Source organism: Rhinolophus hipposideros (genome assembly GCF_964194185.1).
Source record: "Rhinolophus hipposideros genome assembly, chromosome: 18".
NCBI classification, from domain to species: Eukaryota; Metazoa; Chordata; class Mammalia; order Chiroptera; family Rhinolophidae; genus Rhinolophus; species Rhinolophus hipposideros.
Genome location: NC_138064.1, coordinates 37,921,176 through 37,943,023, shown reverse-complemented (window position 1 = coordinate 37,943,023; position 21,848 = coordinate 37,921,176). Strand labels below are relative to the sequence as shown.

The following is a 21,848-nucleotide window of genomic DNA, read 5'->3' as shown; positions in this document are numbered from 1 at the left end:
ATGCTTCAAGTTGAACAGGATAGAACACTACAAGTATCCCTCGTCTTAAGAAATTCTTCCTCCCTACTCACCTGATCTGGCCCCCAATGACTTCTTTCTTTACCCAAAGGTAAAGGAAATACTGAAAGGAAGACATTTTGATGATATTCAGGATATAAAGTGTAATAGGATAATAGCTGTGATGGCCATTCCAGAAAAAGAGTTCCAAAATGGCTTTGAAGGGTGGACTAGGTGCTGGCATTGGTGCATAGCTTCCCAAGGGGAGCACTTCAAAGGTGACTGTAGTGATATTCAGCAATGAGGTATGTAGCACTTTTTCTAGGGTGAGTTTGCAAACTTAATTGTCAGATCTCGTAGAGTTTCAGATTTGCAAAATGAAAAGCATTTTGGAGATGGATGGTGGTGATGGTTGCACAATATGAATGTATTTAGTACAACTGAATGATACACTTAATGGTTAAGATGGTAAATTTTATGTGTATTTTACCACAATAAAAAAGTAAAACTTTTTAATTTAAAAAAAAAAAGAAATTCTTAAACAAGTTATTATAAATAATAAATAAAACCAGAAGCACTAATCATAGAACAAAATTTTGTATTTGGAAGGAACCTTACAGCGGAGTTTGTTCAGCATTACCAGTAACTGTTCGCACATCCCCATTCAGCTATGGCCACTTTTCTCCCCTTACTAGCAAAACTCCTCACAATTAGCTTTTCTCACTGTGCCTGCATTCTTTCTTCTCATTCTCTCCTGAACCCACTTTAATCAGGTCTTTGCCTCTATCAGTCCGTAAGAAATGCTCTTTTCAAGATTGTTGATGACCTCTACTTCACAAAATCCAACCATCAATCCTCAACATTGCTCTCAGGAGAGCTAAACGAACAATCGATTCAGTCCTTCGCCTTCAACACTTTCTTCATTTGGCCTCTGGGAGACCATTCTCTTCCATCAGCTCTCTTCACTCTCCTGAGTGCCCCAGTGCTTGGTTCTTGACCACTTCTTTCTCAGCTAAAATCACTCCCTAGGAGATGTGTGTTTGTGTGTGTGTGTGTGTGTGTGTGTGTGTAATTACTTTTATATATTAGTATGATATATAAAACACAAAAATGTAATTTATATACAGAATTCAATTGCTTCTCACCACTCCACCACCAAAATTTTAATCTAAGTTGCCATAATGCCTTACCTAGATTACTGTAATAACCTAACTCATCTGTTTTCCCCCATGTCTGCAGCATGTTTTCCACACAGCAGCCATACTGATCTTTTTACATATGAATCATACCATGTTAATTCTGTGCTCAAAACTCTCCATTGCTCTCATCTCATTCAAAATAAAAGTCAAAGTCTTTAACATGCCCCCAAAGGTGCCATGTGATCTGCCACACCCCCTCCACCCATGATCTCCTGTCGTACCCCCACTCATTCCACTTCAGACACAGTGGGTCACTTTTCTATGGACATGCCAAATGTATGCTCATCTCAAGGATTTTACACTTCCTATTCCATGGGCACGGAAGCCCTTTCCCCAGATCACTACATGGCTTAATCCCTTTTCATTCAGGTACTGCTCAAATGTCATAGCATCAAAAGTTCTTTCCTGACCTCTTAGATAAAGACCTCCTCTGTCCCCTCACCTCCCTTATTTTTCTTCTTAGGTTCATAACCACCTGTCATTTATTTGTATGTGTATAGTCTATCATTTTATAAATTCCATAAGAGCAGGAACTCTCTGTTTTTCTTCACTGATGTATTCCTGGTACCTAGATCAGGGACAAACACAAAAGAGGAGCTGAATAAACATTTGTTGAAAGAATAAATGAACATCACAAGACCTGGCATAAAGTGATATGAAATAAATGGCACTTCGAAAAATAACCATTAGACAAATGATTCTTAACCCTGGCCACACAGTGGAACCTGTTTCTTAGACTCTATCCTCAGAGATTCCTGAACTGAAAATAAATTATTGATCTGTGATTCTAATGTGCAGCCAGGTTGAGAACCACTACATTAGACTATAAGCTCCTAAAGAAAAGGATATTTTCTTCATCTTTGTACCTCTGGCACAGTGGTTGGAAAAGTGATTAATAATGATTAAAGGAATGATTACAAATGGTCATTTAGTCTTTGCTTATATACTTCTATTGATGAAGAACTAACTAGTTTATAAAGCAAGACTTTTCCATTGCTGCACATCTTTAAAGGTTGCAGTTCTTCATTAATCTGAGGAAAGATCTTCCTCAGTATTACGTCCACTCATTGGTCCCAGGTCTATTGCCTGAAATATTCCTGAAGTCCATTCTCTAAAGATAGCTTTTCATACATTTAAAAACAATAGTAATGAGCCCTTTCTTTAGGTTTCTTCTCTAGTCAAGACAAAATAAAGCAAATGTAGGAAGTGCTTGCCCCAGACTCATTCTGCCTGGGTAGAGGTATCTCAGACACAAATAAGGACACTGAGTTCGGTATTGAACAATAATGAGAGGTTAGCTGTATCATCGGGGAGAGTGAGGAAATGGTTTTTCAGATGTGGCAATGAGTGAAGCATGGAGGGATGAAAGTGCATGATGAACTCTGGAAACTGAAAATTGTGGTTAGATTGCTGAATAAGAAAGGGGGGTGAAATGGGAGTAAAGGACATAAAGAGAAAGCTAAAAAGGTCACCTGAAACCACATGATAAAGGACCTTAAATACTTTGTTTTATGACTGACTGGATCCATGTAGAGTTTCTAGATGAGAAGAATACTAATGAAACCAAGTTAACCACTAATATGAAAATGAAAAATGAAATTTTTTGTGAAAATTTTCATTTCACAAAAATGAAAGCAAGAAAAACAAGTTTAAAATGGAGAAGAAGATAATGAATTTGGTTCAGGATGGATTTAATTTGTAGTATTCCCAGACACTGTACCAAAGGTGTCTTTGAAGGAGTTGTAAATGTGCTTTTGGAACTTGTTGAAGAATCAGGAGGTTGGATTTAAGAGTTATTTAAACCATAGTTGTAGGTAAGACAAACAGTCAAATGAAAAATGTTAATACTAGTTCTCCATAGAGGGATTGCAGGTGATTTCCATTTTTTTTGCTTATTCAAATTATTCAAATTGTTTATAATAAGCATGCATTATTTCTATTTACAGAAATATAAGAATTAAGAAAGAAAAATATGGTTAAGAGTCAGAGAGGACATATACAAACCAAAGAGAAGACCAGAAGCAAAAACCTGGAATAACCAATGTTTACAAAGAAGTAACAGAAGAGTAGCTAACGAACGAAATAAGGATATAAGATTGAATGATGCAAAATTTCATCATCTCAGAAAGCAACAGAAGAGCAGCCTGGAAACAGGCTGTAGAGAAATGGAGTAGGATGACAATGAAAGAAACCACTGGGAATTAGATGATTACTAACCATAACAAGAGATTGAAGAAAATGATAGGGATAAAAGCTGGATGACAGGGAGTTGAAAAGAGAGTGAAAAATTAAGAAATAAAGGTAAAGAGTTTGGTTTTGAACGGAAAGTCACAGCTGAAAAGACAGTCAGGTTAGGACTGCCTTTATCTGTGTCCATCCCAGACAAAGCAGAACTCAGTGCTATAAATTCACGCAAGTCACATTCTCCCTGTCCTGTCAAAGTCATCACCTACTGTAACAAAAGAAATAAACCTACATGGGACATGTCACACATCAGCCAGTCTCACAATCATAGCTCCCACCAGTACTTTTTGTCTTTTCAGAGCAAAAAAAAAAAAACCTCCAAATTTGCAGAACCACAATTAGTCTAAAAGAGTACGTACCTTGTTCTAAATGCAATCATGTTAATCAACCAAATTCCCATCACGTCCCACAGAAAAGAAAAAAAGAAAAATACAACTACACAACTAAACCTAGCTATCTTGCTGAATATGTTTATAAAAATATAATCTCAACTAATAATGAACGTATTTAATTGTCCTTCCAAATAAACACAAAGACTTCTCATTATCCAGAGTACACAAACGCTCATCACCATGAACTAATAAATAAAAAAAAGTCCTCATGTTAGTCTCTGACTGAGGGGTGGGAGAGCTACTTTTCTCACTTGCACTCTGAGAGATATGTGTTCATTAATTGATCATCAAATGACCTCTATGCAGGTAGACAAGTAAGTAGAAGTAGTTCCAACAGCAAGCATACCTAACTAACTAAATGATTAACTCTTCAAAAGTCAAAATGTGTCTGAATTATCACCAAATATTGAGTGAGACAGAAAATGGAATCACCTCCCAGAATATCTCAGAACACCCAGAGTCCCTTTTACATTTATATTTTAGGCTGCTGCTGCTGAACTTTATAAACAACCTATTTGGAGTACTCACCAATGAGTTCTTGATATTCCTAGATTACATTATCATACTGGAGCATAGGAACATCAAGTGCTATTATTAGAACTATATTGTGTTAAAAATAGATAGGCATACGTGGTATAGCCATACAATGAAATGCTACTCAGCAATAAAAAGGAACTATTGAATACACAACACTGTGAATCAATTTCAAATCATTATGCTAAGTGAAAAGAAGCCATGCCAAAAGAGAAAAAAACGCATGCCGTGTGATTCCATTTATATAGAATTCTAGAAAATGCAACTGAATCTGTAGTGACAGAAAACAGATCAGTGGCTGCCTGGGAACAGAGTGCAGGAAGGGCTGGATTACAAAGTGGAAGCAAGAAACCCTGGGGATATTGGAAATGACTATCTTGATTATGGTGATGGTTCCATGAGTGTGGTGTATACAATATGTTAAAACTAACCAAAGTGTTTACTTCAAATATATGTAGTTTACTGTACTTCAATTAATCGTCAATAAAGTTTAAAAAAAAAGATTGAGGCAATTATTTAACCTTTCCATAAAATATCTGAATAAGAGTTCAAAGCAATATCATTTACATTTGAATGCGTGGACTAATAACAAATGATTATTTTTAAATGGGTTAATATGTCTAAAAAACTTAGAACAACACTTAGAACAATGTCTGGCACATATAATTCTAAGTCTTTAAAGAAAGAGGAATGAGGAAGAAAACAAAAAAAAATAATTGTTATAAAATAACCGAACTATGATCCACAGAGTTTTATTCCAAATTGTCTTTGGTATACCATACTCTTTTTTAAACTCGGTTTGGTCTTTTATTTTTGAAGTTTGACATGCTTCTGGTTTAAGATGTCATCGGACTAACACCCCACACTCCTGCTTACCTCTTTGTCTCATCCTTTACTCCCAGAACTATACAGGTACGTAAAGGCAGAGGCAGAGCACGCCCTAGGCCCAGTGCCAGTCATGTGCTTCCCGTGGGAGAACCACAGACAGCTCTGTGCCTTTAAAATTCTAAAACAATTCTTCTTCTAAAAAAAAAAAAAATTCTTCTAAATTCTTCTCTAAAATTTTTCTTCTGAAAAAATTCTCCTCATCAAGATCTAGTAAAGGCAGAATGAGATCCCCTCGGTTGATCAGCACAGCATTGGAAGAAAGTCTGCCAGATAACAGAAATCGAACTAGGGACTCTGCACAGACACGGCATTTTCCGAGGGTCATGGCCACACACATACCTGTGCGTGGGTAAAACAGAGCAGTCCAGAGAGGTCTCCTTGTTAAAACATGTGGAACACTAACATCGACCCTGCAGGAGACAATAGGTTTCTGAAACACATGAGTAAGGGATTACTATGTTGAGAAAAGGCATAATCTAAAAATGATTGACAAAAGGGGTAAAAAAATTATAAGTAGTTTCTTGCTGAACTTAGTAAGATTTAATACACGGCCTCTAGAAGCAGTTGTAGAAAGCTGTAAGTATAGACCAGTTCTTTGCAGGGACAGGGCAAGGCAGTGGGGTTCAGTGGAAAGCGAGGTCTCTGGACACAAAGAGCTATGGCTCACTAGCTTGGACATCTTTTGCAAGTTATTAATTGCCTTTGATCTTCAGTTTCCTCATCTCTAAAAGCAAAGGTATGGATTGCTGTGAGGATTACTGTTAATATAAGTAAAAAACATAATATATTTAAATATGAAATAAGTGTTTAAGTTAATATAAGTAAAGTGTTTAAGTTAATATAAGTGTTTAAGTTAGTATAAGTGTTTAAGTTAATATAAGTAAAGTGTTTTACACATTTAATTACTCAATGAATGGTACTTGTTATGAAGGAAATCGAGGAATTAATAAGACTGCTCTAAAAGAGACTAGATCATACAATTAATTTCCAAAAAATCAATGACTTTTCAACATATCAGGGAAAAATCAATTAAAAGGTAACATGATAGGGGAAAACAGTCACAGAAAATAGTAACAAAAAGTTACTAAGTTAGTTAGGAAGACAAAGGCTGTACAAGTGATACATATAGAGTGCCTCAAACACTGAAGCAGACTATGTCTCCAAATGTGAAGATAATACTGTAAAATGATATTTTTTTCCAAATAAATGAAGAGACTTAACAGAATCCAAGAAAAAATTCCTTTGATTTTTTTTTTCTGAAGTTGAACTCAAAGACTAAATGGAATGAGAACAGCTGAGAAGAAATCTTTGAATGAAAGAAAGCAAGCATGCAAAATCATATTGTAAAACTCTGTGCAATTTTGGTACCAAAAAAAAAAAATCAATAGTTTAGAAAGTAGCCCAAAAATAAATCAAATAAATGCTTATGTGTGTGTGTGTGTGTGTGTGTGTGTGTGTGTGTACACATATGTGTATGTATATATACATATATATGGCTATAGATTATACATAAAGCAATAGATTATATAATGTATATGTACTATATACCCACACAGTAGATGGTATAGAAAAGAAATCAATGGAGAAAGAATTAATTATGGATTGTTCAAAATACTATTGTTGAAAACTGGCTACTCAGAAAATAATGTCAGTGGCTTACCTTACATCAAGCACTAAACAATATTCCAGACTAGCCAAAATGTGGGAGTAAGTTCATAGCATGTTGTTAAATATCAAAAAAGGTAGATGACCAAGCAGTACATACAAAATATTCCCATTTTGTAAACATACATGTATATTCATAATGAAATATATGCAGTGATATTTGATATATGGTATACAGACAATACAGCATGTCAGTTAAGAGTGTGGACACCGGAGCAGCAGCCAGCTCACAAGTTATTTAACCACGCTGGAAGTGCTAGGACTGAGCTCGTTAGAGTTTAGACAATGAGTTAACACATGAAATGCCTTAAAATTGTACCTGGCCAGTGTTCTATTTATCATTCCTATCACAAAATGGAAAGATGTTAAGAGTGCTGTGCTTATGTGGTGGGATTATGCGTGTTTTTATTGCTTCATTTTTCTAGAATGCATATATATTATTTTTAATTGTAAAAAGATCAAATGTAAAAAATGAAACCACAAAAAAATTACAGCAAATAATGTTAATATTACTCTGCTCTTTAGATAGGGAAGCACTTCCCCAGCATACCAAAATCAGTGCTGTTTAAGCACCTGTTATTTTGGTTCAAGTTATTGCCTCGTATCCATTAATGATATGCCAAGAATTGTTAAATAGAAGTCTACATTAAACTTACATTTCAAATGGCCACGACTTGCCACTCTTATTTTAGGATGTTAAACATCAAAGGGCACGGTGTTATGTTTACACTGTAGCAATCTTAAAATATAATGTCATGGCTGATGGATTAAGAAAGAATGTGTCCTAGGACAGAAGAAGCACCAAGGATAAAGATTTACCTTCTCACTTGTTACAGTAGGAATGCATATACACATTCATTGAACAGCACCTTAAAGCCACCATAGTATATAGGCCCAGAGCAGTAAATCATAACTCATGGTGCCCATAGATGCGACCCAGGCCAGCAGGTTGTCCAAAACAGGAACTCTGCAACTTTCAGAGCTCAAAGAAGCAGCACAGGGCTTTACAGATACAAGACATCTTGGATGAACTAAATTCTGCATTCTTCTACTACCCACAATCCTAGTCTTGCTGTCTAAATAAGCATTTTACCAACATCTCTTTTACATGACTGCACTTAATGTATTTGAAGGACTATCGTGGCCCCATTAAGTCTTCTCTGAGCTAAATAAACACCCTCAATTCCTTTGATTCTCAATTATTTGGACATACTTTTCAAATAGTTCATCTTTCTAATTTGCACCTCTAGCCAACATCTCCTTATTTCAATGTCCCTCTTCAAATACTGCACCTAAGTTGAATTACAGACCTGTTACCTTCTATGAGCCAAGCACTCTGCTCATATTAATAGAACCTAGGACACCACCTCACCCTATCATTGCTTTTAGCAGCCACATGACATCTGTGGCTTCAAAAGTAGTTTTAAGCAAGATTTCCTCATCCTGTGCGTGAACATCTCAATTTCAGAACCTAAAAGGACAGCCTATATTTAAAACAATTATACTTGCCCATTATGCTAGACTTTGAACGTCATTTGAATCCCAATTCTGCTTTTTAACTCATTAGGCATCTTGCCCAGCTTTCTGAGTTTAGAAAATGTGGTTAAGCCTTCTCAAAACCAAAGCACTGATTAAAATAGTAAAACAGTCACAGGACAGAGGTTAGATATTAAGACCAAAGGTATTACATTGGAAACTTTCCTCCAGCTTAGCATCAGTTCTTTAAATGAATAACATGAGGGTCTATTTGTTCAAATAGCCAAGAATCTGCCTAATTCTACCATCATTCAGCATATACTTGTGCATCTAGTCCACAAGGAAATGACATTTCGAATGCCTTACCAGACGTCAAGAATCACGTTTATATTATACTCCAGACTGACAGGTCACCGACCCCTTCAGCCCTCAGCCCGTTTCTGAGCTGTCACTCTCCTGGCTGTGCCTTTTCAGTTTCATTCTCAATCACTTCTCACTCTGCTTGCTTCTTAAATGCTGGTGTTTCCCTGAGCTCTCTCCTCAACACATTGCTCTGGCTTTGTGCTCAGAGATGACGTGACTTCATCAACACCAATGGCTTCAATTACCTCGGATGTTCTCATGGCTCCCAAGTTGTCTCTTGGTTACACTTCCATGCATCTAACTGTCTCCGGGAGAGCACTGTTTGGATGTCCCTCGGGCATTTTAAACTCAGGATGGCGACAATACCCTCATCCTCTCTTCCAGCCACCTCCTCCTCCCCCTAAATTTTCAGTCTCAGTGAAAGACAAAGCACCTGCCCAGTAGTCAACAGTGAAAAGTTGTGGTAGACTGAAACGTATCACTCAGCTGTAAAATCCCTCTCCCACCAGCCATTTGCTTAGCTCTTTAATTTTCTCCTCATGGGAGGAGCAACAGTTTCCTAACTGATCTTCAAGCCTCCAATATGATTCTCCTTTTATCTTCCTCCACTCACAAACAATAATTTTTCTAATTTGATGTCAATGGCTACCCATAGCTTTCCTCACAAGACCCTCCGCTCTGCTTTTTTCATAATGCAGTCATCTCTTGCCACTCCCATCCATGTGTCTTCACACTAGCCCTGGAAATTGTTGTATGATTTAATTCCTCTGTGCAGTTATACAACCTATTTTCTTTGACTGACATATGCTGGCCTCTGGGCATCCTGTAAAGCAGTCCGGGAAATCTTTCCAAACTCAGCTCAAATAGCACTTTCTTTGAGACCAGGGCTCCTTAGACTGATTTGGTTGCCCCTTCTCTGTACTTTTATATAACCCTGTGCAGAATTCCATCACAGTGCTTTTTAATTCAACTGTACTATAATCACAGACTTGTGTATTATTCATTTTCCTATAAGAAGACCACATGATATGAGCTCATTAAATGCTAGCTGAATAAACACATGAGTGGCCACTGAAAAAGAAGTAACAGAGAATTAAGCAAGGCAGTCTTGAAATTTCAAAAACACATTCTTAGAACAAGGACTGTCAATGCAAACTCAAGAATTCTTGCTCACTTTGCAGTTGTTTCAGTATATTTCTCAGCCAAACACATGAAAGACTTCTACTGCAGGAATTTAGTAAAATATTATATACCAAACATCAGTTTTTAAAAATTAAAATTTATTCCTATTTTGATACGTCATATACATTTTTATAGTCTAAATAATTAATTGCTCTCTCTGGGCATTATATTTTCTCAAATCATGTAGACACAAAAAAATCATGGAAAATATATTTTCAATATATATGTTAATTGTACTGTATGAAGAGCTCATATATAAAGAAAACAATAAGTGAACACACCTAAACAGAAAATTCACTAGAAATGAAATACAAAAAGCTAAGTGACATGAAAAATATTGACCCTCAGCAGTGATTAAAGAAATGTAAATTACACCAACGACATAGCATTTTCCACCATCAAATTAGTAATGATTAATAAATAACAATTCTCAGTGCTGGCCAAGAGATGGAAAGTTCAGAGCTGTCCATATGTAGATGGTATTTAAAGCCAAGACACTGGATGACATTATCAAGAGTGTGAGGATGACAGAGAAGATAAGAGGGCCAAGGATTAAGGTCTGGAATGCAGCATTGTAAATGTCAAGGAGGAGGACCCACAAAGCCCGAGAGAGGGAATCACAGTGGAGTAAGAGAAAAACCAGGAGAGCATGGTGTGCTTGGCCAGATGAACGTTTCAGTGGTGACAGAGCAATCAATTGGGGCTAGTGTTTCTGATAAGGAAGGTAAAGATGAGTAATGACAGATTTAGCAAATGGCTCATAAGTAAACTATGGCATGCAATCAAATGATGCTATATTTTGTAATATATTACATATTAAAATATTGATAAGTGTTAATGTCATTGGAAAATGCTTACAACAAGAGGAAAAGTTGTAACTTCTACATACAATATGAGCTCACTTTCATTTTTAAAAAGAAAAAAATATGTACATATAGGTAGGAAATGTGCTAAAACATTAATACTGGATATCACTAAGTGGAAGAATTAGAGCTGACATTTCTTTCTCTATCCCTTCCTTTCTTTATGTTCTAAAATTTTCACCATGTACAACTTCCGTAATTAGAAAAAATACTCTTATAAAATACTTTTATGAGTAAACAAACGTTCCCATCCACATACCAGTCCTTTCACACTTCAATCCATCCCCTTAGAAACACTGTTCTTAACTTACACAAGAATAAAAACTAATAACTGGAATAACATTAAAATTTACAAGGCATGTTCTAACACGGTAGCTTGATCCCCACAGCAACGCTAATGTGGAAAAGGCAGGAGTTACTATCTCCATTTGCAGACACAGGAAGACTCAAAGAGGCTGATTTGCTGAAGGTCACAAAAACCAGCGGAAGGGCTCAGATTTGAACAAGTTCTTTGGTTACCTTCAATATTACTTCCACTATAACAAGAAGAGGCTTTGCAGTTGGAACAAAATGTAAAAACACTCCTTCCTCATAAGTAACAAACATCAGAAAACAAGAAGGCTTATATTATTATTATTACCATGTTTTATCATTTGACCATTACCTCTTAATTTTGCCATGTTTTTCTATTCTAATGTCTATCTCAGAGAGAGGTACTTAATAATTCCCATGCTCGCATCTTCTATGGGCTATAAGCTCTTTAGAGAGAGATGACAATACTCTCTGCATCCTGTTCTGTCACCATCATCTTGCCTTGTACCCTGGTGGATAGGAGATAATTGAGAAATACACGCTGATGCCCTTACTAATAAAGAGAGGAGCTCATACTCCTTTTGGTGTGATTGTTTTAGGAGTTTCTAAGATGCTCTGTAGAAGCAGAAAGGAAGCGAGGGTTACAGATAAGGGAATTTTAACAATGAAACAGGTCCCTGGATTTCAGATAACGACTGTATTCCTTACGTTATACCTAGAGCAGTGGTTCTCCTCAGGTTGTATGGTAATCCCTAGAGAGCTGATTATAACACAAATCACTGGGCCTCAACCCCAGGGTTTCTGATTCAGTGGGTGTGTACACGGCCCAAGAATGTGCATTTCTAACAAGTTCCTAGGTAATGTTGACACTGTTAGTCCTAGGATCACACTCTGAGAACCAGTAACCTAGAGAAAAAAAGCCTATAAAAGCAAAGCCTTGAATAAGTAATAAATGGTATCTTGAATTCCAGAGATGTAAACTGAGTTGAGAAAAAACTTCAATATATCTGATCACTGGGTTTTTATTTCAGAGTCTTAAATCTGGTACAACTGAGAAAAGATGTCAATTAGGATTAAATGCATTATAAAGATCAATTCCTTTTTATAATTGAAAAAGTGGAAGCCGTCCACTCTACTATACAGTATTTTCAAAGCAGTGATTAGTGCTTCCAGAGAAGAGGACCTATATCTTACCCATTTTTAAAACCTCTAACATGCCTTGTTAGATATTTAATCCCTGTTTGCTGAACATGATGATGAAATCCCTGTCCTCTGTGAACCAATCACGTACTTGGGTTGTACGTGTTCAGAGCCTCTGGTAAAGCAAATGGCACCCTTCTGTGACTTAGAAAATGGTACCCCCTCTGGGCACATGAATTAGAAAAAGACACTCCTTCCTCTGGATGGATGCAGACACTGGGCACTGAATGGATCCTAGTTCTTACATGCCCCCATGACCGGGTGCCCTTGTACAGGGTACAATTCACCCATCCACACAGGGTGGTCCTGTGTGTGCAAAACATTTGTCAGACAGCATATGCATTCCTGAGAGTAAACAATGGGCTGTGACTGGAATCCAGAGAAAAGATCACTGGTCTTTAGGACTCCAGGAAGGGTTAAATGAGCTACAGCAATTGATCTAGGCCAGAAGGCTTCCTCTATCTGAGATGTTCTAACACTACCACCCATGACCTTAATCCAACAAACTCCTATTCATCTTTGGGTCTTAGCTTAACCATCTTTTCCTCAGATCCCCATCCCCCATATTAGAAAGGCTATACCTTCCCACTGCAAAGTCATTTTCCATAAAAGCACTATGGCAAATGTAATTACATGACATGTGGTGTTGTTTTGATTCTGCCCCCATGAGATTATAAAGCTCAATGTGATCAGGGACCATAGGTTTTGTTCATCATTTTACTGCTACTACCTGGTACATAAGTACACAATAAAGATGGTCTTAATACTGAAATATTACACATAACTTAGATTAAGAAAGGTGAAAAGGGACGAGTATTATCCATAGTTTCTTCATGGAGAAGGAAAAGACAACCAAAATTTAACTGGTGTTTTCTGGCGACAAAGAATTATTGTAAGATCCAAGACACTGATGAAGAGTACACTAAGATAGGAAAACATGCCACCCTATACTATGCTCTGCTATTTTCATCCTTGTGTTAAAATATGACACTTCACGGATCTGTCAACTCTTAGTTTTACATTGTAAATATTGATGGTGTGAATACTTGCTCACATTTGCCTAACACATGAGAAATGGTTCTGAGCATAAGAATTTGAAATGGAAAATTCACCTCCATGAGCATAGCAGGCAAGATTAATTATGTTAACAGCTTGAAAACAGAAGCTGAGTCCTAACTCCTTCAGCAAGAGTGTGGCTTTGGAATCTCTGACACCCTCACCCGTGGCCCATGATACTCAGAAACTTCCTGCAGAAAGGATATCTCTCAACTGTACCCATCAAAGTCTGAAACAGACGGCAAGGCCATCATCAAGTTTTCTGATTTATGTGGACTTGGAAGACTCAATTTCCTACCAAATCTAGGGAGACTATATAATAAAATTCTATTCTATCACCTCTGCCTCACCTCCCAGTTAATACTCAACCCATCTCCAACACTCCAAAGGAACCACGCTAGCCTTATTGTCAAATTCAGTCTTCTCTTTTCAGTCCTGATCTTATTTGAGTTTCTTTGGGCATCTGAAACCACAACCATCCCTTCCTTCTTCAAAGACTTTTCTCCCTTTCTCGTAACTCTCACATTTTCCTCACACTAGCCATTACTCACATGTCTTCTTTGTAGAAACATCCATTTCTGCCCCCTGTAATGTTCATAAAACCCAAGTCCTATCTTTCGTCCTCTTTGTTCTCACTCCCTGAATGATCTCATTCAATCCAGCAGTTTCAGCCAGGCTTTCCGTTCAAATGCCTCCTGCCTCTCCACACCAACCGAGACCATGGCCCAGAGCAACAGGGCCCGAGACCCAGCTGCCTACTGAACAGCTCTCTTGAACATCCGCCTCTCCAGAACCGAGCTCCCTCTCTCCTCTTCCTCACATTCCCCTTCCTGGCGGTTAGAGGCACCATCCTCTAACCAAGCCAGAACCTTTCATTCCCTCACCCTCCACATGGATGGACTGTCAAATCTGTCTTCTAACATCTTGCCCTTTGCTCCATCTTCATTGCCACGTCTTAATTGAGTCCATCATCCTTCAGTGAACTATTACAATTGCTCTAGCAGGTCTCACCTCTTTTCATTTCCCACCCCTCTAATGTGGCCTCCAATGTTGCCAAACTAAAGCATAGTTTGTTATTCCTGATGTTAAATTCTTCTATCACTCCCATCAACTAGCAAATGAAGACCAGCTTCTTAGCATAACATACAGTCCCCTATCATCAGGCTTCTGCTTTCCTCTCAGACTCATCTCTCATTAAGCTCCTCATAGCAGTGTACTCCAGTTATAACCAATTATTTGTATTTCTGCCCTTTTTCAATGCACTCTGCACCAGAAATGTCTTTCCCTCCAAGCTAGCCCACACTCACATCTCGCCCTTGTCTGCTCGGCAAATTCCTACTCATCTTTCAAGTCTCCCTCATTTCCCCTGTAGGACCTTTTCTGATCCTCCTTACTAGATTTGACTGCCCCTTTCTTGTCTTATGGCACCAAATCACTTCATTCTAATTGTCTGTTTACAAATCTGTCTCTTCCTTACCCAATTAAATTTTATTTTTTAATTAGCAATTTCACATCATCTGACATTTTACCTGACACATGGTATAAGCTCAAAAAATGCTTGTGGAATAAAAACTGTTGCAAAAAGTCATGATTCTCTTAAGATCAGAGAGACCAGCAGAATTGTATTATGTAGGATTTTAGAGCAGTGAACTAAGAATCATGCTATTTTGTGATTTAATTTTCCAAATTTAAATAATGCCTACATATCCACTTGGTTCTATTCTCTTTTACTCTCATGTGCTCTATCTCCTAATACCTTACTCCAACTCTGAATTATCTGTTGGCCTTTATCTTTTTTTCCTAGGGGCAGCCCCATGAAGTCCTATTATTCAGAGTCAAAACTTCCATTCCATTTAATTTTTGGATAAGCCTATCCTGTGACCCTCTGAAGTCTCACCGTAGACCCTTCCTGAAATATCAGGATGTAGGTCTACTCATCTAGTCATAACTCTTGAATGTATAGATTTTTTTCACTTTCACTTATATTAATCTCGTTTCATCTTCACAATAAAGATTGGCCGGTCAGTTTTTATTACTATCATTTTACAAGTGAAAAACAGATGCCAAGAAACCCTGATGATATCTGTCCTTTATAAGTTCCTTCACAAAAAAAGGCTGAGGAATATTAGCTCTGTAGGTACATTCTGATGTCCAGCCCTCATTTTTTTTTTTTATTTAAACACTGTCTACTAAAGTCACATCCTATGGTTGTCCTCCAACTGTGGCACAAAGATGTGACTTTTATTTCTGTCTCCCAAACTACAGCCTTCTTGTTGGTGTTTGTGCTTCCACCATGCTGATTTAATCACCAGCCAAGCATTCCAAAGTCATCATTTTTCTCCCCTTTTCAACTCCATAATCCAATGACTTTGATAAAGGAAGCTGTATTTTATGAGTTTTACCCCAGAGTCCAATCCTCTGCAAAAATCTCCAGGAAACTTCACCCATAACCCAGTTGTCATTTTGAAGGGCTTTATCCCTGAACTCAGGCAATCATAACTAGATTACTCCCAGGCCAATTTTCTGTACTTCTCGTCCTTTTCCATTCTTTGCTTTTCTCTAAAACCAGGTAAGGAAAATGAAAGTCTATATAACTTAGTTAAACATGACTATTTTTCTAAATACACTGATAAGTGATGAGAGACTCAAACTACTGGGAGAAAACGAAGTTTAGAATTACCTGCAGGTTTTTCCATATTCTGTCTTCAATATTCTCTCATATTACTGAGCTGGCTTTAGTTCCTAGACTCAGGCCCCCTCGCTTTAACTGCTCTCACTCTCCTCCCCACTACATGCTGCTGTCCCTTACATTTGGCATTCACCTTCTTTTCCATTCATAAAGACTGGAAAGGGATAAATGGGCAGGAGTAGACACAAAATAGTTACTTTAGCTATGTCTTTGTTCACGGGAGTTTGACGCACCTTTCCAAAGCTGTATCTCGGAGGATGGCCCCTCCCTACCCATAAGCACAAGCAGGCCCATACCCTCAAAGCCAGAAAAACACCTGCCCTTCGCACTTTCCACTGAAAAACAATGTCAGAGAGAAATGATAAATTCTATAAATTAGCTCAGCTGGTTCGACCAGATGTCAAGAACCAGATTCAGCCTCTGGGAGGCCATTTGGCCTCTCCCATTTCCAAAATGACTTCTAACTCCCAGTCAACCATCTTACAACTGTTTCTCACTCATCAGGAGGAATATACATGGATCTGTGCATCATCATTTCTAAAAACACAACCAACCCCAGGCAGGACCAGTAGAATCCTCCTATATATTTTATTTATTCCCATTTTCAGAGGGAAATTCAAACTTGGCACCTCAAGGAATTGAGTCGCATGCAATTTCTAAAAGGCAACAAGGAGCTGAGATTAATTGGATGCCATTTTTCTAGATCCTCTGTCATCTCCCTGCCTTTCATTTCAATACTCCTGTCTTAGGCTCCAGCCTCTCACTCCATTCTTCCATGTGTGCGTAGAACACGCACTCATCTAAAGGATCTGCCTACTTGTCGTGACCAAAAGCATCACCCCCACTGGCTCCGACTTTCACTCATTTCAAATAGATTCTTCATTACTAAGAATTGATATTACAAGAAGCTTAAGACTTTTCATTTCAGAAAGGAAATATGTTCTTCACTTTGGGGCTGAGGGCTGAAAGCAGGGTTTCAAATCCGTCCTATTGCAACTGTTCAATCTGAGGCTGTCCAAGCATCAGCTTTCAATAGAAACCTGGAAGAATGGATTATTCCCAGGTGAATGGTAAAGTTGAAAAATACAGATTAAACAACTATTAATTATACTAATAAGCTGAAATTAAGCACAGCTGTTTGTTGAGATCTTGCCTTGATTTCCCCAATTTCAACACTATTTCGCACACATGCCTTTGATCTATTCTCCTTCATTTCAGGCTGCCCTGGGACTTGTACCGTGGGAGAGGAAGACGAAATCCATGGATAACAGATGCTGTCTAGAATGCAGATATTCTATAATTCAAGTCTGGGTAAAATTCAAAAGTGAGCATCATACACAAAGAAACAGGGTCTGGCCTTTCTTCCCAGAGAGACTACTAGTTAAGCTATTTTTGCTACATAATTTAAAATGACCCATCACCCTGACTCCTAACAATCTTCCTAAAAACAGTATCCACTCCTCATATCCTCCCAGAGATAATCACTCAAAGTAGGTCAGAAATGTTGCTTCCTTCCTCTCATTGATTTTCATTAAGAGGATGTACTTTCTGGAACACTAAATACCCAGTACAAGTACCAATGACACCCCTGTACATTTTTGGCACTCCAAGTTCAGTTCCCCTAAAAGCAGGACAAGCTCTCATTACCCATAATTTATCCAGCTTGGCTGTATAACAATATAATCTCAAGCAATAAAAATGCACACCTCCCCAAAAGGGGCATATTCATTCCGTCTTTTCTAATTTTCTAGATCAGCAACCAGCCTCTTTCCTAAGTACACACTCTTTTTTCTTCCTAATTCATACCCATATTTCGCCAGAAGGATGCCAAGTGACACCACACACTGACTTAGCATATCCCCAGTGCCTCATCATGAAGCTGAGTGCAGGGGAGTCGGAGAAGGCGTTTGTTGAGACCCGGAGCGTTGAAAAGGGAGGAGGAAGGAGCGGGAAACCCTCCCGTGGCAGTTATCTAGCTCTCTGGAAAAGCTGTGAAGGAACGGGTCCCCACATCCTACTGGCGGGGTTTCCCCAGTGCCCTCTTATTGCCGAAATCTCTCACTGGGCCTCAGGTCCTCAAGCCTGGCACTCCAAAGTCCTTCAGCGCCTCAAAACACAGGAGCGCGAACAGAAAAGCATCACCCGAAAACAAGGCAAAGCCACACACACTCTCTCGGCCAGCTTTCCGCGGCGGGCAACTTCATCCCTTGAAACAAACGACAACCCCGGTCCTCCCAGGCAGGAAAGAGACAGAGAGCAAGAAGCAGGCACCACCCTCATCCCTCATCTTCCGCTCTCTCCTTCCCCCTCCCCCGCTAACTCCAGGTGAAGGACCAGGTGCAGCTCACCTCCTGGCAAGGAGGAAGCGGGCGGCCGGAGGAGGGCAGGTCCCCAGCCCAGGCCGCCTGGCAGCCAGCGAGCACCCAGCAGCAAAGCCAGGCGGGGCTCCAGGGAGGCGAGAGTCCGCGGCGGGGAGCCCCGGGCGGCCTCCCCCGGCCCCTCGTGCGCGCCCGCCCCGGAGCGCGGAGCGGCACCTCCATCCCCGCGGTCGGTGGGTGCGCGGGCAGAAAGGCAGCCTCCGCGGGTGGGGCGCGCCCCGGCTCCGGGCCGCGAGGGCTGCGCGCTGGACTCCCGCTCGCTCGCCCCCTGCCCGTCCGCGGGCTGACAGCTCGGCGGCGCTCGCTGCCCCGGCAGCCGGCGCCGGTGTTCCCGTCACGCGGGAGGGAGGGACCGCGGGGCGCGGGCGCGGCGCGGGGGCGGGACGCAGGGCGGGGACGCGGGTGCCGGGGAGCAGGTGGCGTAGGCGGGGGCCGCGAGCCGGCGGGGCGGGCGCTAAGGGGCTGCGGGGCTGCCGGGGGTGGGAGCATCGCTACGCGGCCGAGAGGCCAGAGTCCCCCGTTTACGTCTCCGACCCCGGGCCCCGTGGCCCACCAGGAGGGGCGCTCCAGGGATGGAGCCAGAATAAAACACAGGACATCGAGACGTTGTTTTCCGGCGGCGGGTCTTTAAAATCTCCCTACCGCCCGCATCTCACGGTACCCACAGAGGCGCCCTAGAAACGTCCCTCTGAAAGGATCCAAGCTAGGTAGCGTCAGGTCGAATTTCTAGGTGATTAAGGCTGCGTGAAATGGCGTGGGAGAAAGGGGGACGAACTACAAATGCAGTGTTTACGACTCAGGTTTCTCACCTAGTGAATGAAAATCCTAACCACACCTAACCCTTGGCTTGTTGTGGAGGTTAACTACATGGGTGTCCCTAAAGCGCTTGAAGAGTGCTTGGAAGCTGTAGATGCCGTGTGCGTCGGTAGGAGTAGTAACCGGGATTATTGCGGCTGTTGCTGTTGTTTTCTGGGGATGACATGTTTAACCTCAGACAAGGAAGCCCTTTTGTTTCTGGAGGAAGCAGTTTCTCCATCTGTCCAATGACTGAGGTGGTCTTCATTCTTCTTTTTTTTTCATTCAAAAACGTACTAAGCTGCGTGGTGGACACCAAGTGGTGACCAAGATGGACATGATGCCTTCATCGGGGTAGATCTCAAGGGTTCCTTCTTGGTCTAAAAGTCTGTGAACAGGTGAGTTAACCTGCTGTTCAGAAGGAGCCCCTCTAATTTCTAATAATTGAGTGCCTGCGGAAATCTACCTGACAGACTCAGTGTAAGTTGACTTGAATTTGTGGCACTCTCGCTAATGTCCTTTTAGTAAACGTTTCCGCATGAAACGTGAGAAGTTTTCTTCTTCCTCTCTCTGTCTCGTATGTGTGTGTTCTGATTATAACAATAATGTGTGTTTATTGTAAACATCTTGGAAAACACTGAAGAGTATCAGGAAGAATATCAAAATCGTTAGGAATCCCACCGCCCAGAGAGGACACTATTAATGATATTAGCATCTTGAGGGATTTCGTTCCTGGTGTCTTAAATGTGTGTGTGTGTATTGAAAAAAGTGGAATTATAATTTGCAAACTGCTTTAATTTTTTTCCTGAGCAACATGAATTTTTTTCCAAGTCATTAACGTCTCTGACAACACAGCTTTAATCACTGTATAATATCTTCTACTGTTTGGATTTACATAATTTACTATTGGATATTAATCATTGCTTCTCAAGTATCTGATGTTATAAATAATTCTAGAATAATATCCTTGGTACATATTCTGTGCATACATCTCCTTTTAATTTTCTATGATGCTTTCTAAAATTGAAATCATCAGATCACCTGGGATATGCATTTTTTAAGTTTTTGGTGAATTACTGTGCAAATTCCCTCCAAATATTATTATATCAATTGTTACCAGCAGTTTATGAGTACACAAGATTCTAGATAGTACTTCAGCTATTTGCCATTTTGGTAGAAGAGAAAAAGCTTATCTTACTAGTATTTTTAAATGTATTTTTATAATTAGTAACACTGAATAATTTTTCATATATATTTACTATTTATATAGTTCCTTTTCTTGTCAGTGTGTGTGAATTCTCCACTGGTACTCTTTGGCCATTTTCCTACTGATGTTACATCTTTTTTTATTGATACATAAACAATCTTTATAAGTTTTGTGTGTTACACTTTTGTTTACCATATATGTCACAAATACTTTTCTCAGTTTGTAGTCCTCCTTTTCATTTTGTTTCTGATGACCTTTTTTGCAGAAGACTGACATTTTTATGTACACAAATACAGCAACATTTCCTTTCGTGATTCCTTCCTTCGTTGTACACATACATGTACCTGTACCTCTGCAAGATCATTTAGATGCCTATATTTTCTTATTTTCTTATTTTACTTTTACATATATTTTTATTCTTTAATCCATCTAGAACTTGAGTCAATTATATTATTATTTTTGTCATCTAAGTAAAACCTTACTATGTGGCTAATGGATTGAAAACAGTTTCTTTCCTTGTAAAAATAAAAGTCATCCCAGTCAATGCACCCAGGTTAAACAATTACAGATTTTCCTGCTTGGGACAATTTGCCACTGTCAATAATTTTCTCATAGGAGTCTAACCTATAGAAAACATCTTGACCTTAGGTAATCAAAACTAGCATACAGACTTATAAAGAAAGGAAAATACCTAGGAAACTCTGAAGTTCCTTCATAACTGCCATTTTAGAATCTAACAGCAGACAATCCAAATGATTTGTGATTATCATATTAATAACTTTACTTTAAAAGTCTAATTTTTTAATAGGTACTTTAATAGAAATTTCCTAATGGAATTGGGGGTGGGGGAGAACAACTACGAAGGTTTAAAAAGTTTAAAGTCCAGAAGGTCATCAATTTGCACTTTATTTTATGCAGTATGTACCTGAAAATGAAATCAAGCTTTATTAACAATCAACAAAAACCAGAGCTATATCCAAGGGATATTAAACACATAGATTTGTTTTTTTTTCTTTTTTAACTGAATGCAGATTATGATATAAATAACCCCAATTTTTTTAAAGATTGTCTAAGCACACTAATCTTAGATTTAAAAAAATTGAATGAATTTAAGTAGCAAATTTTTAAAAAATTAGTTTTAAACAGTCAAAATGAAAAAAAAATGTGAAGTGTTTCCTGCATCTAATTAGCAAAAAGAATAATTTTGGCAAATGTATGTTGTTGGTTATAATTCAGGAGAAGAGGTAGTTCTGGGGAGCACTTTATATATTAAGAGCCTTTAATATGTTTATGCTTTAAGCAAGTAATTTTCACCTCTAGGATTCTAATTTAAGGACCTAATAAGTAGAGTACAAAGTTTCTGTACAAGAATACTCATTATTATTTAATACAATTAAAAATGAAATAA

The 21,848-nt window shown here is 39.0% G+C and overlaps 1 protein-coding gene across 1 annotated transcript in view; it reads right to left on the bottom strand.

Moving 5' to 3' along the window:
- The window catches only part of ELAPOR2 (endosome-lysosome associated apoptosis and autophagy regulator family member 2), a 165,847-nt gene extending 147,081 nt beyond the window's left edge, over positions 1–18,766 (bottom strand). Inside the window, exon 1 of the mRNA XM_081079345.1 lies at positions 18,409–18,766. Within this exon, the coding sequence (XP_080935471.1) occupies positions 18,409–18,600 (192 nt within the window). The 5' untranslated portion in view covers positions 18,601–18,766. The remainder of the gene's footprint in view (positions 1–18,408) is intronic.
- Between the last annotated feature and the right edge of the window lie 3,082 nt (positions 18,767–21,848).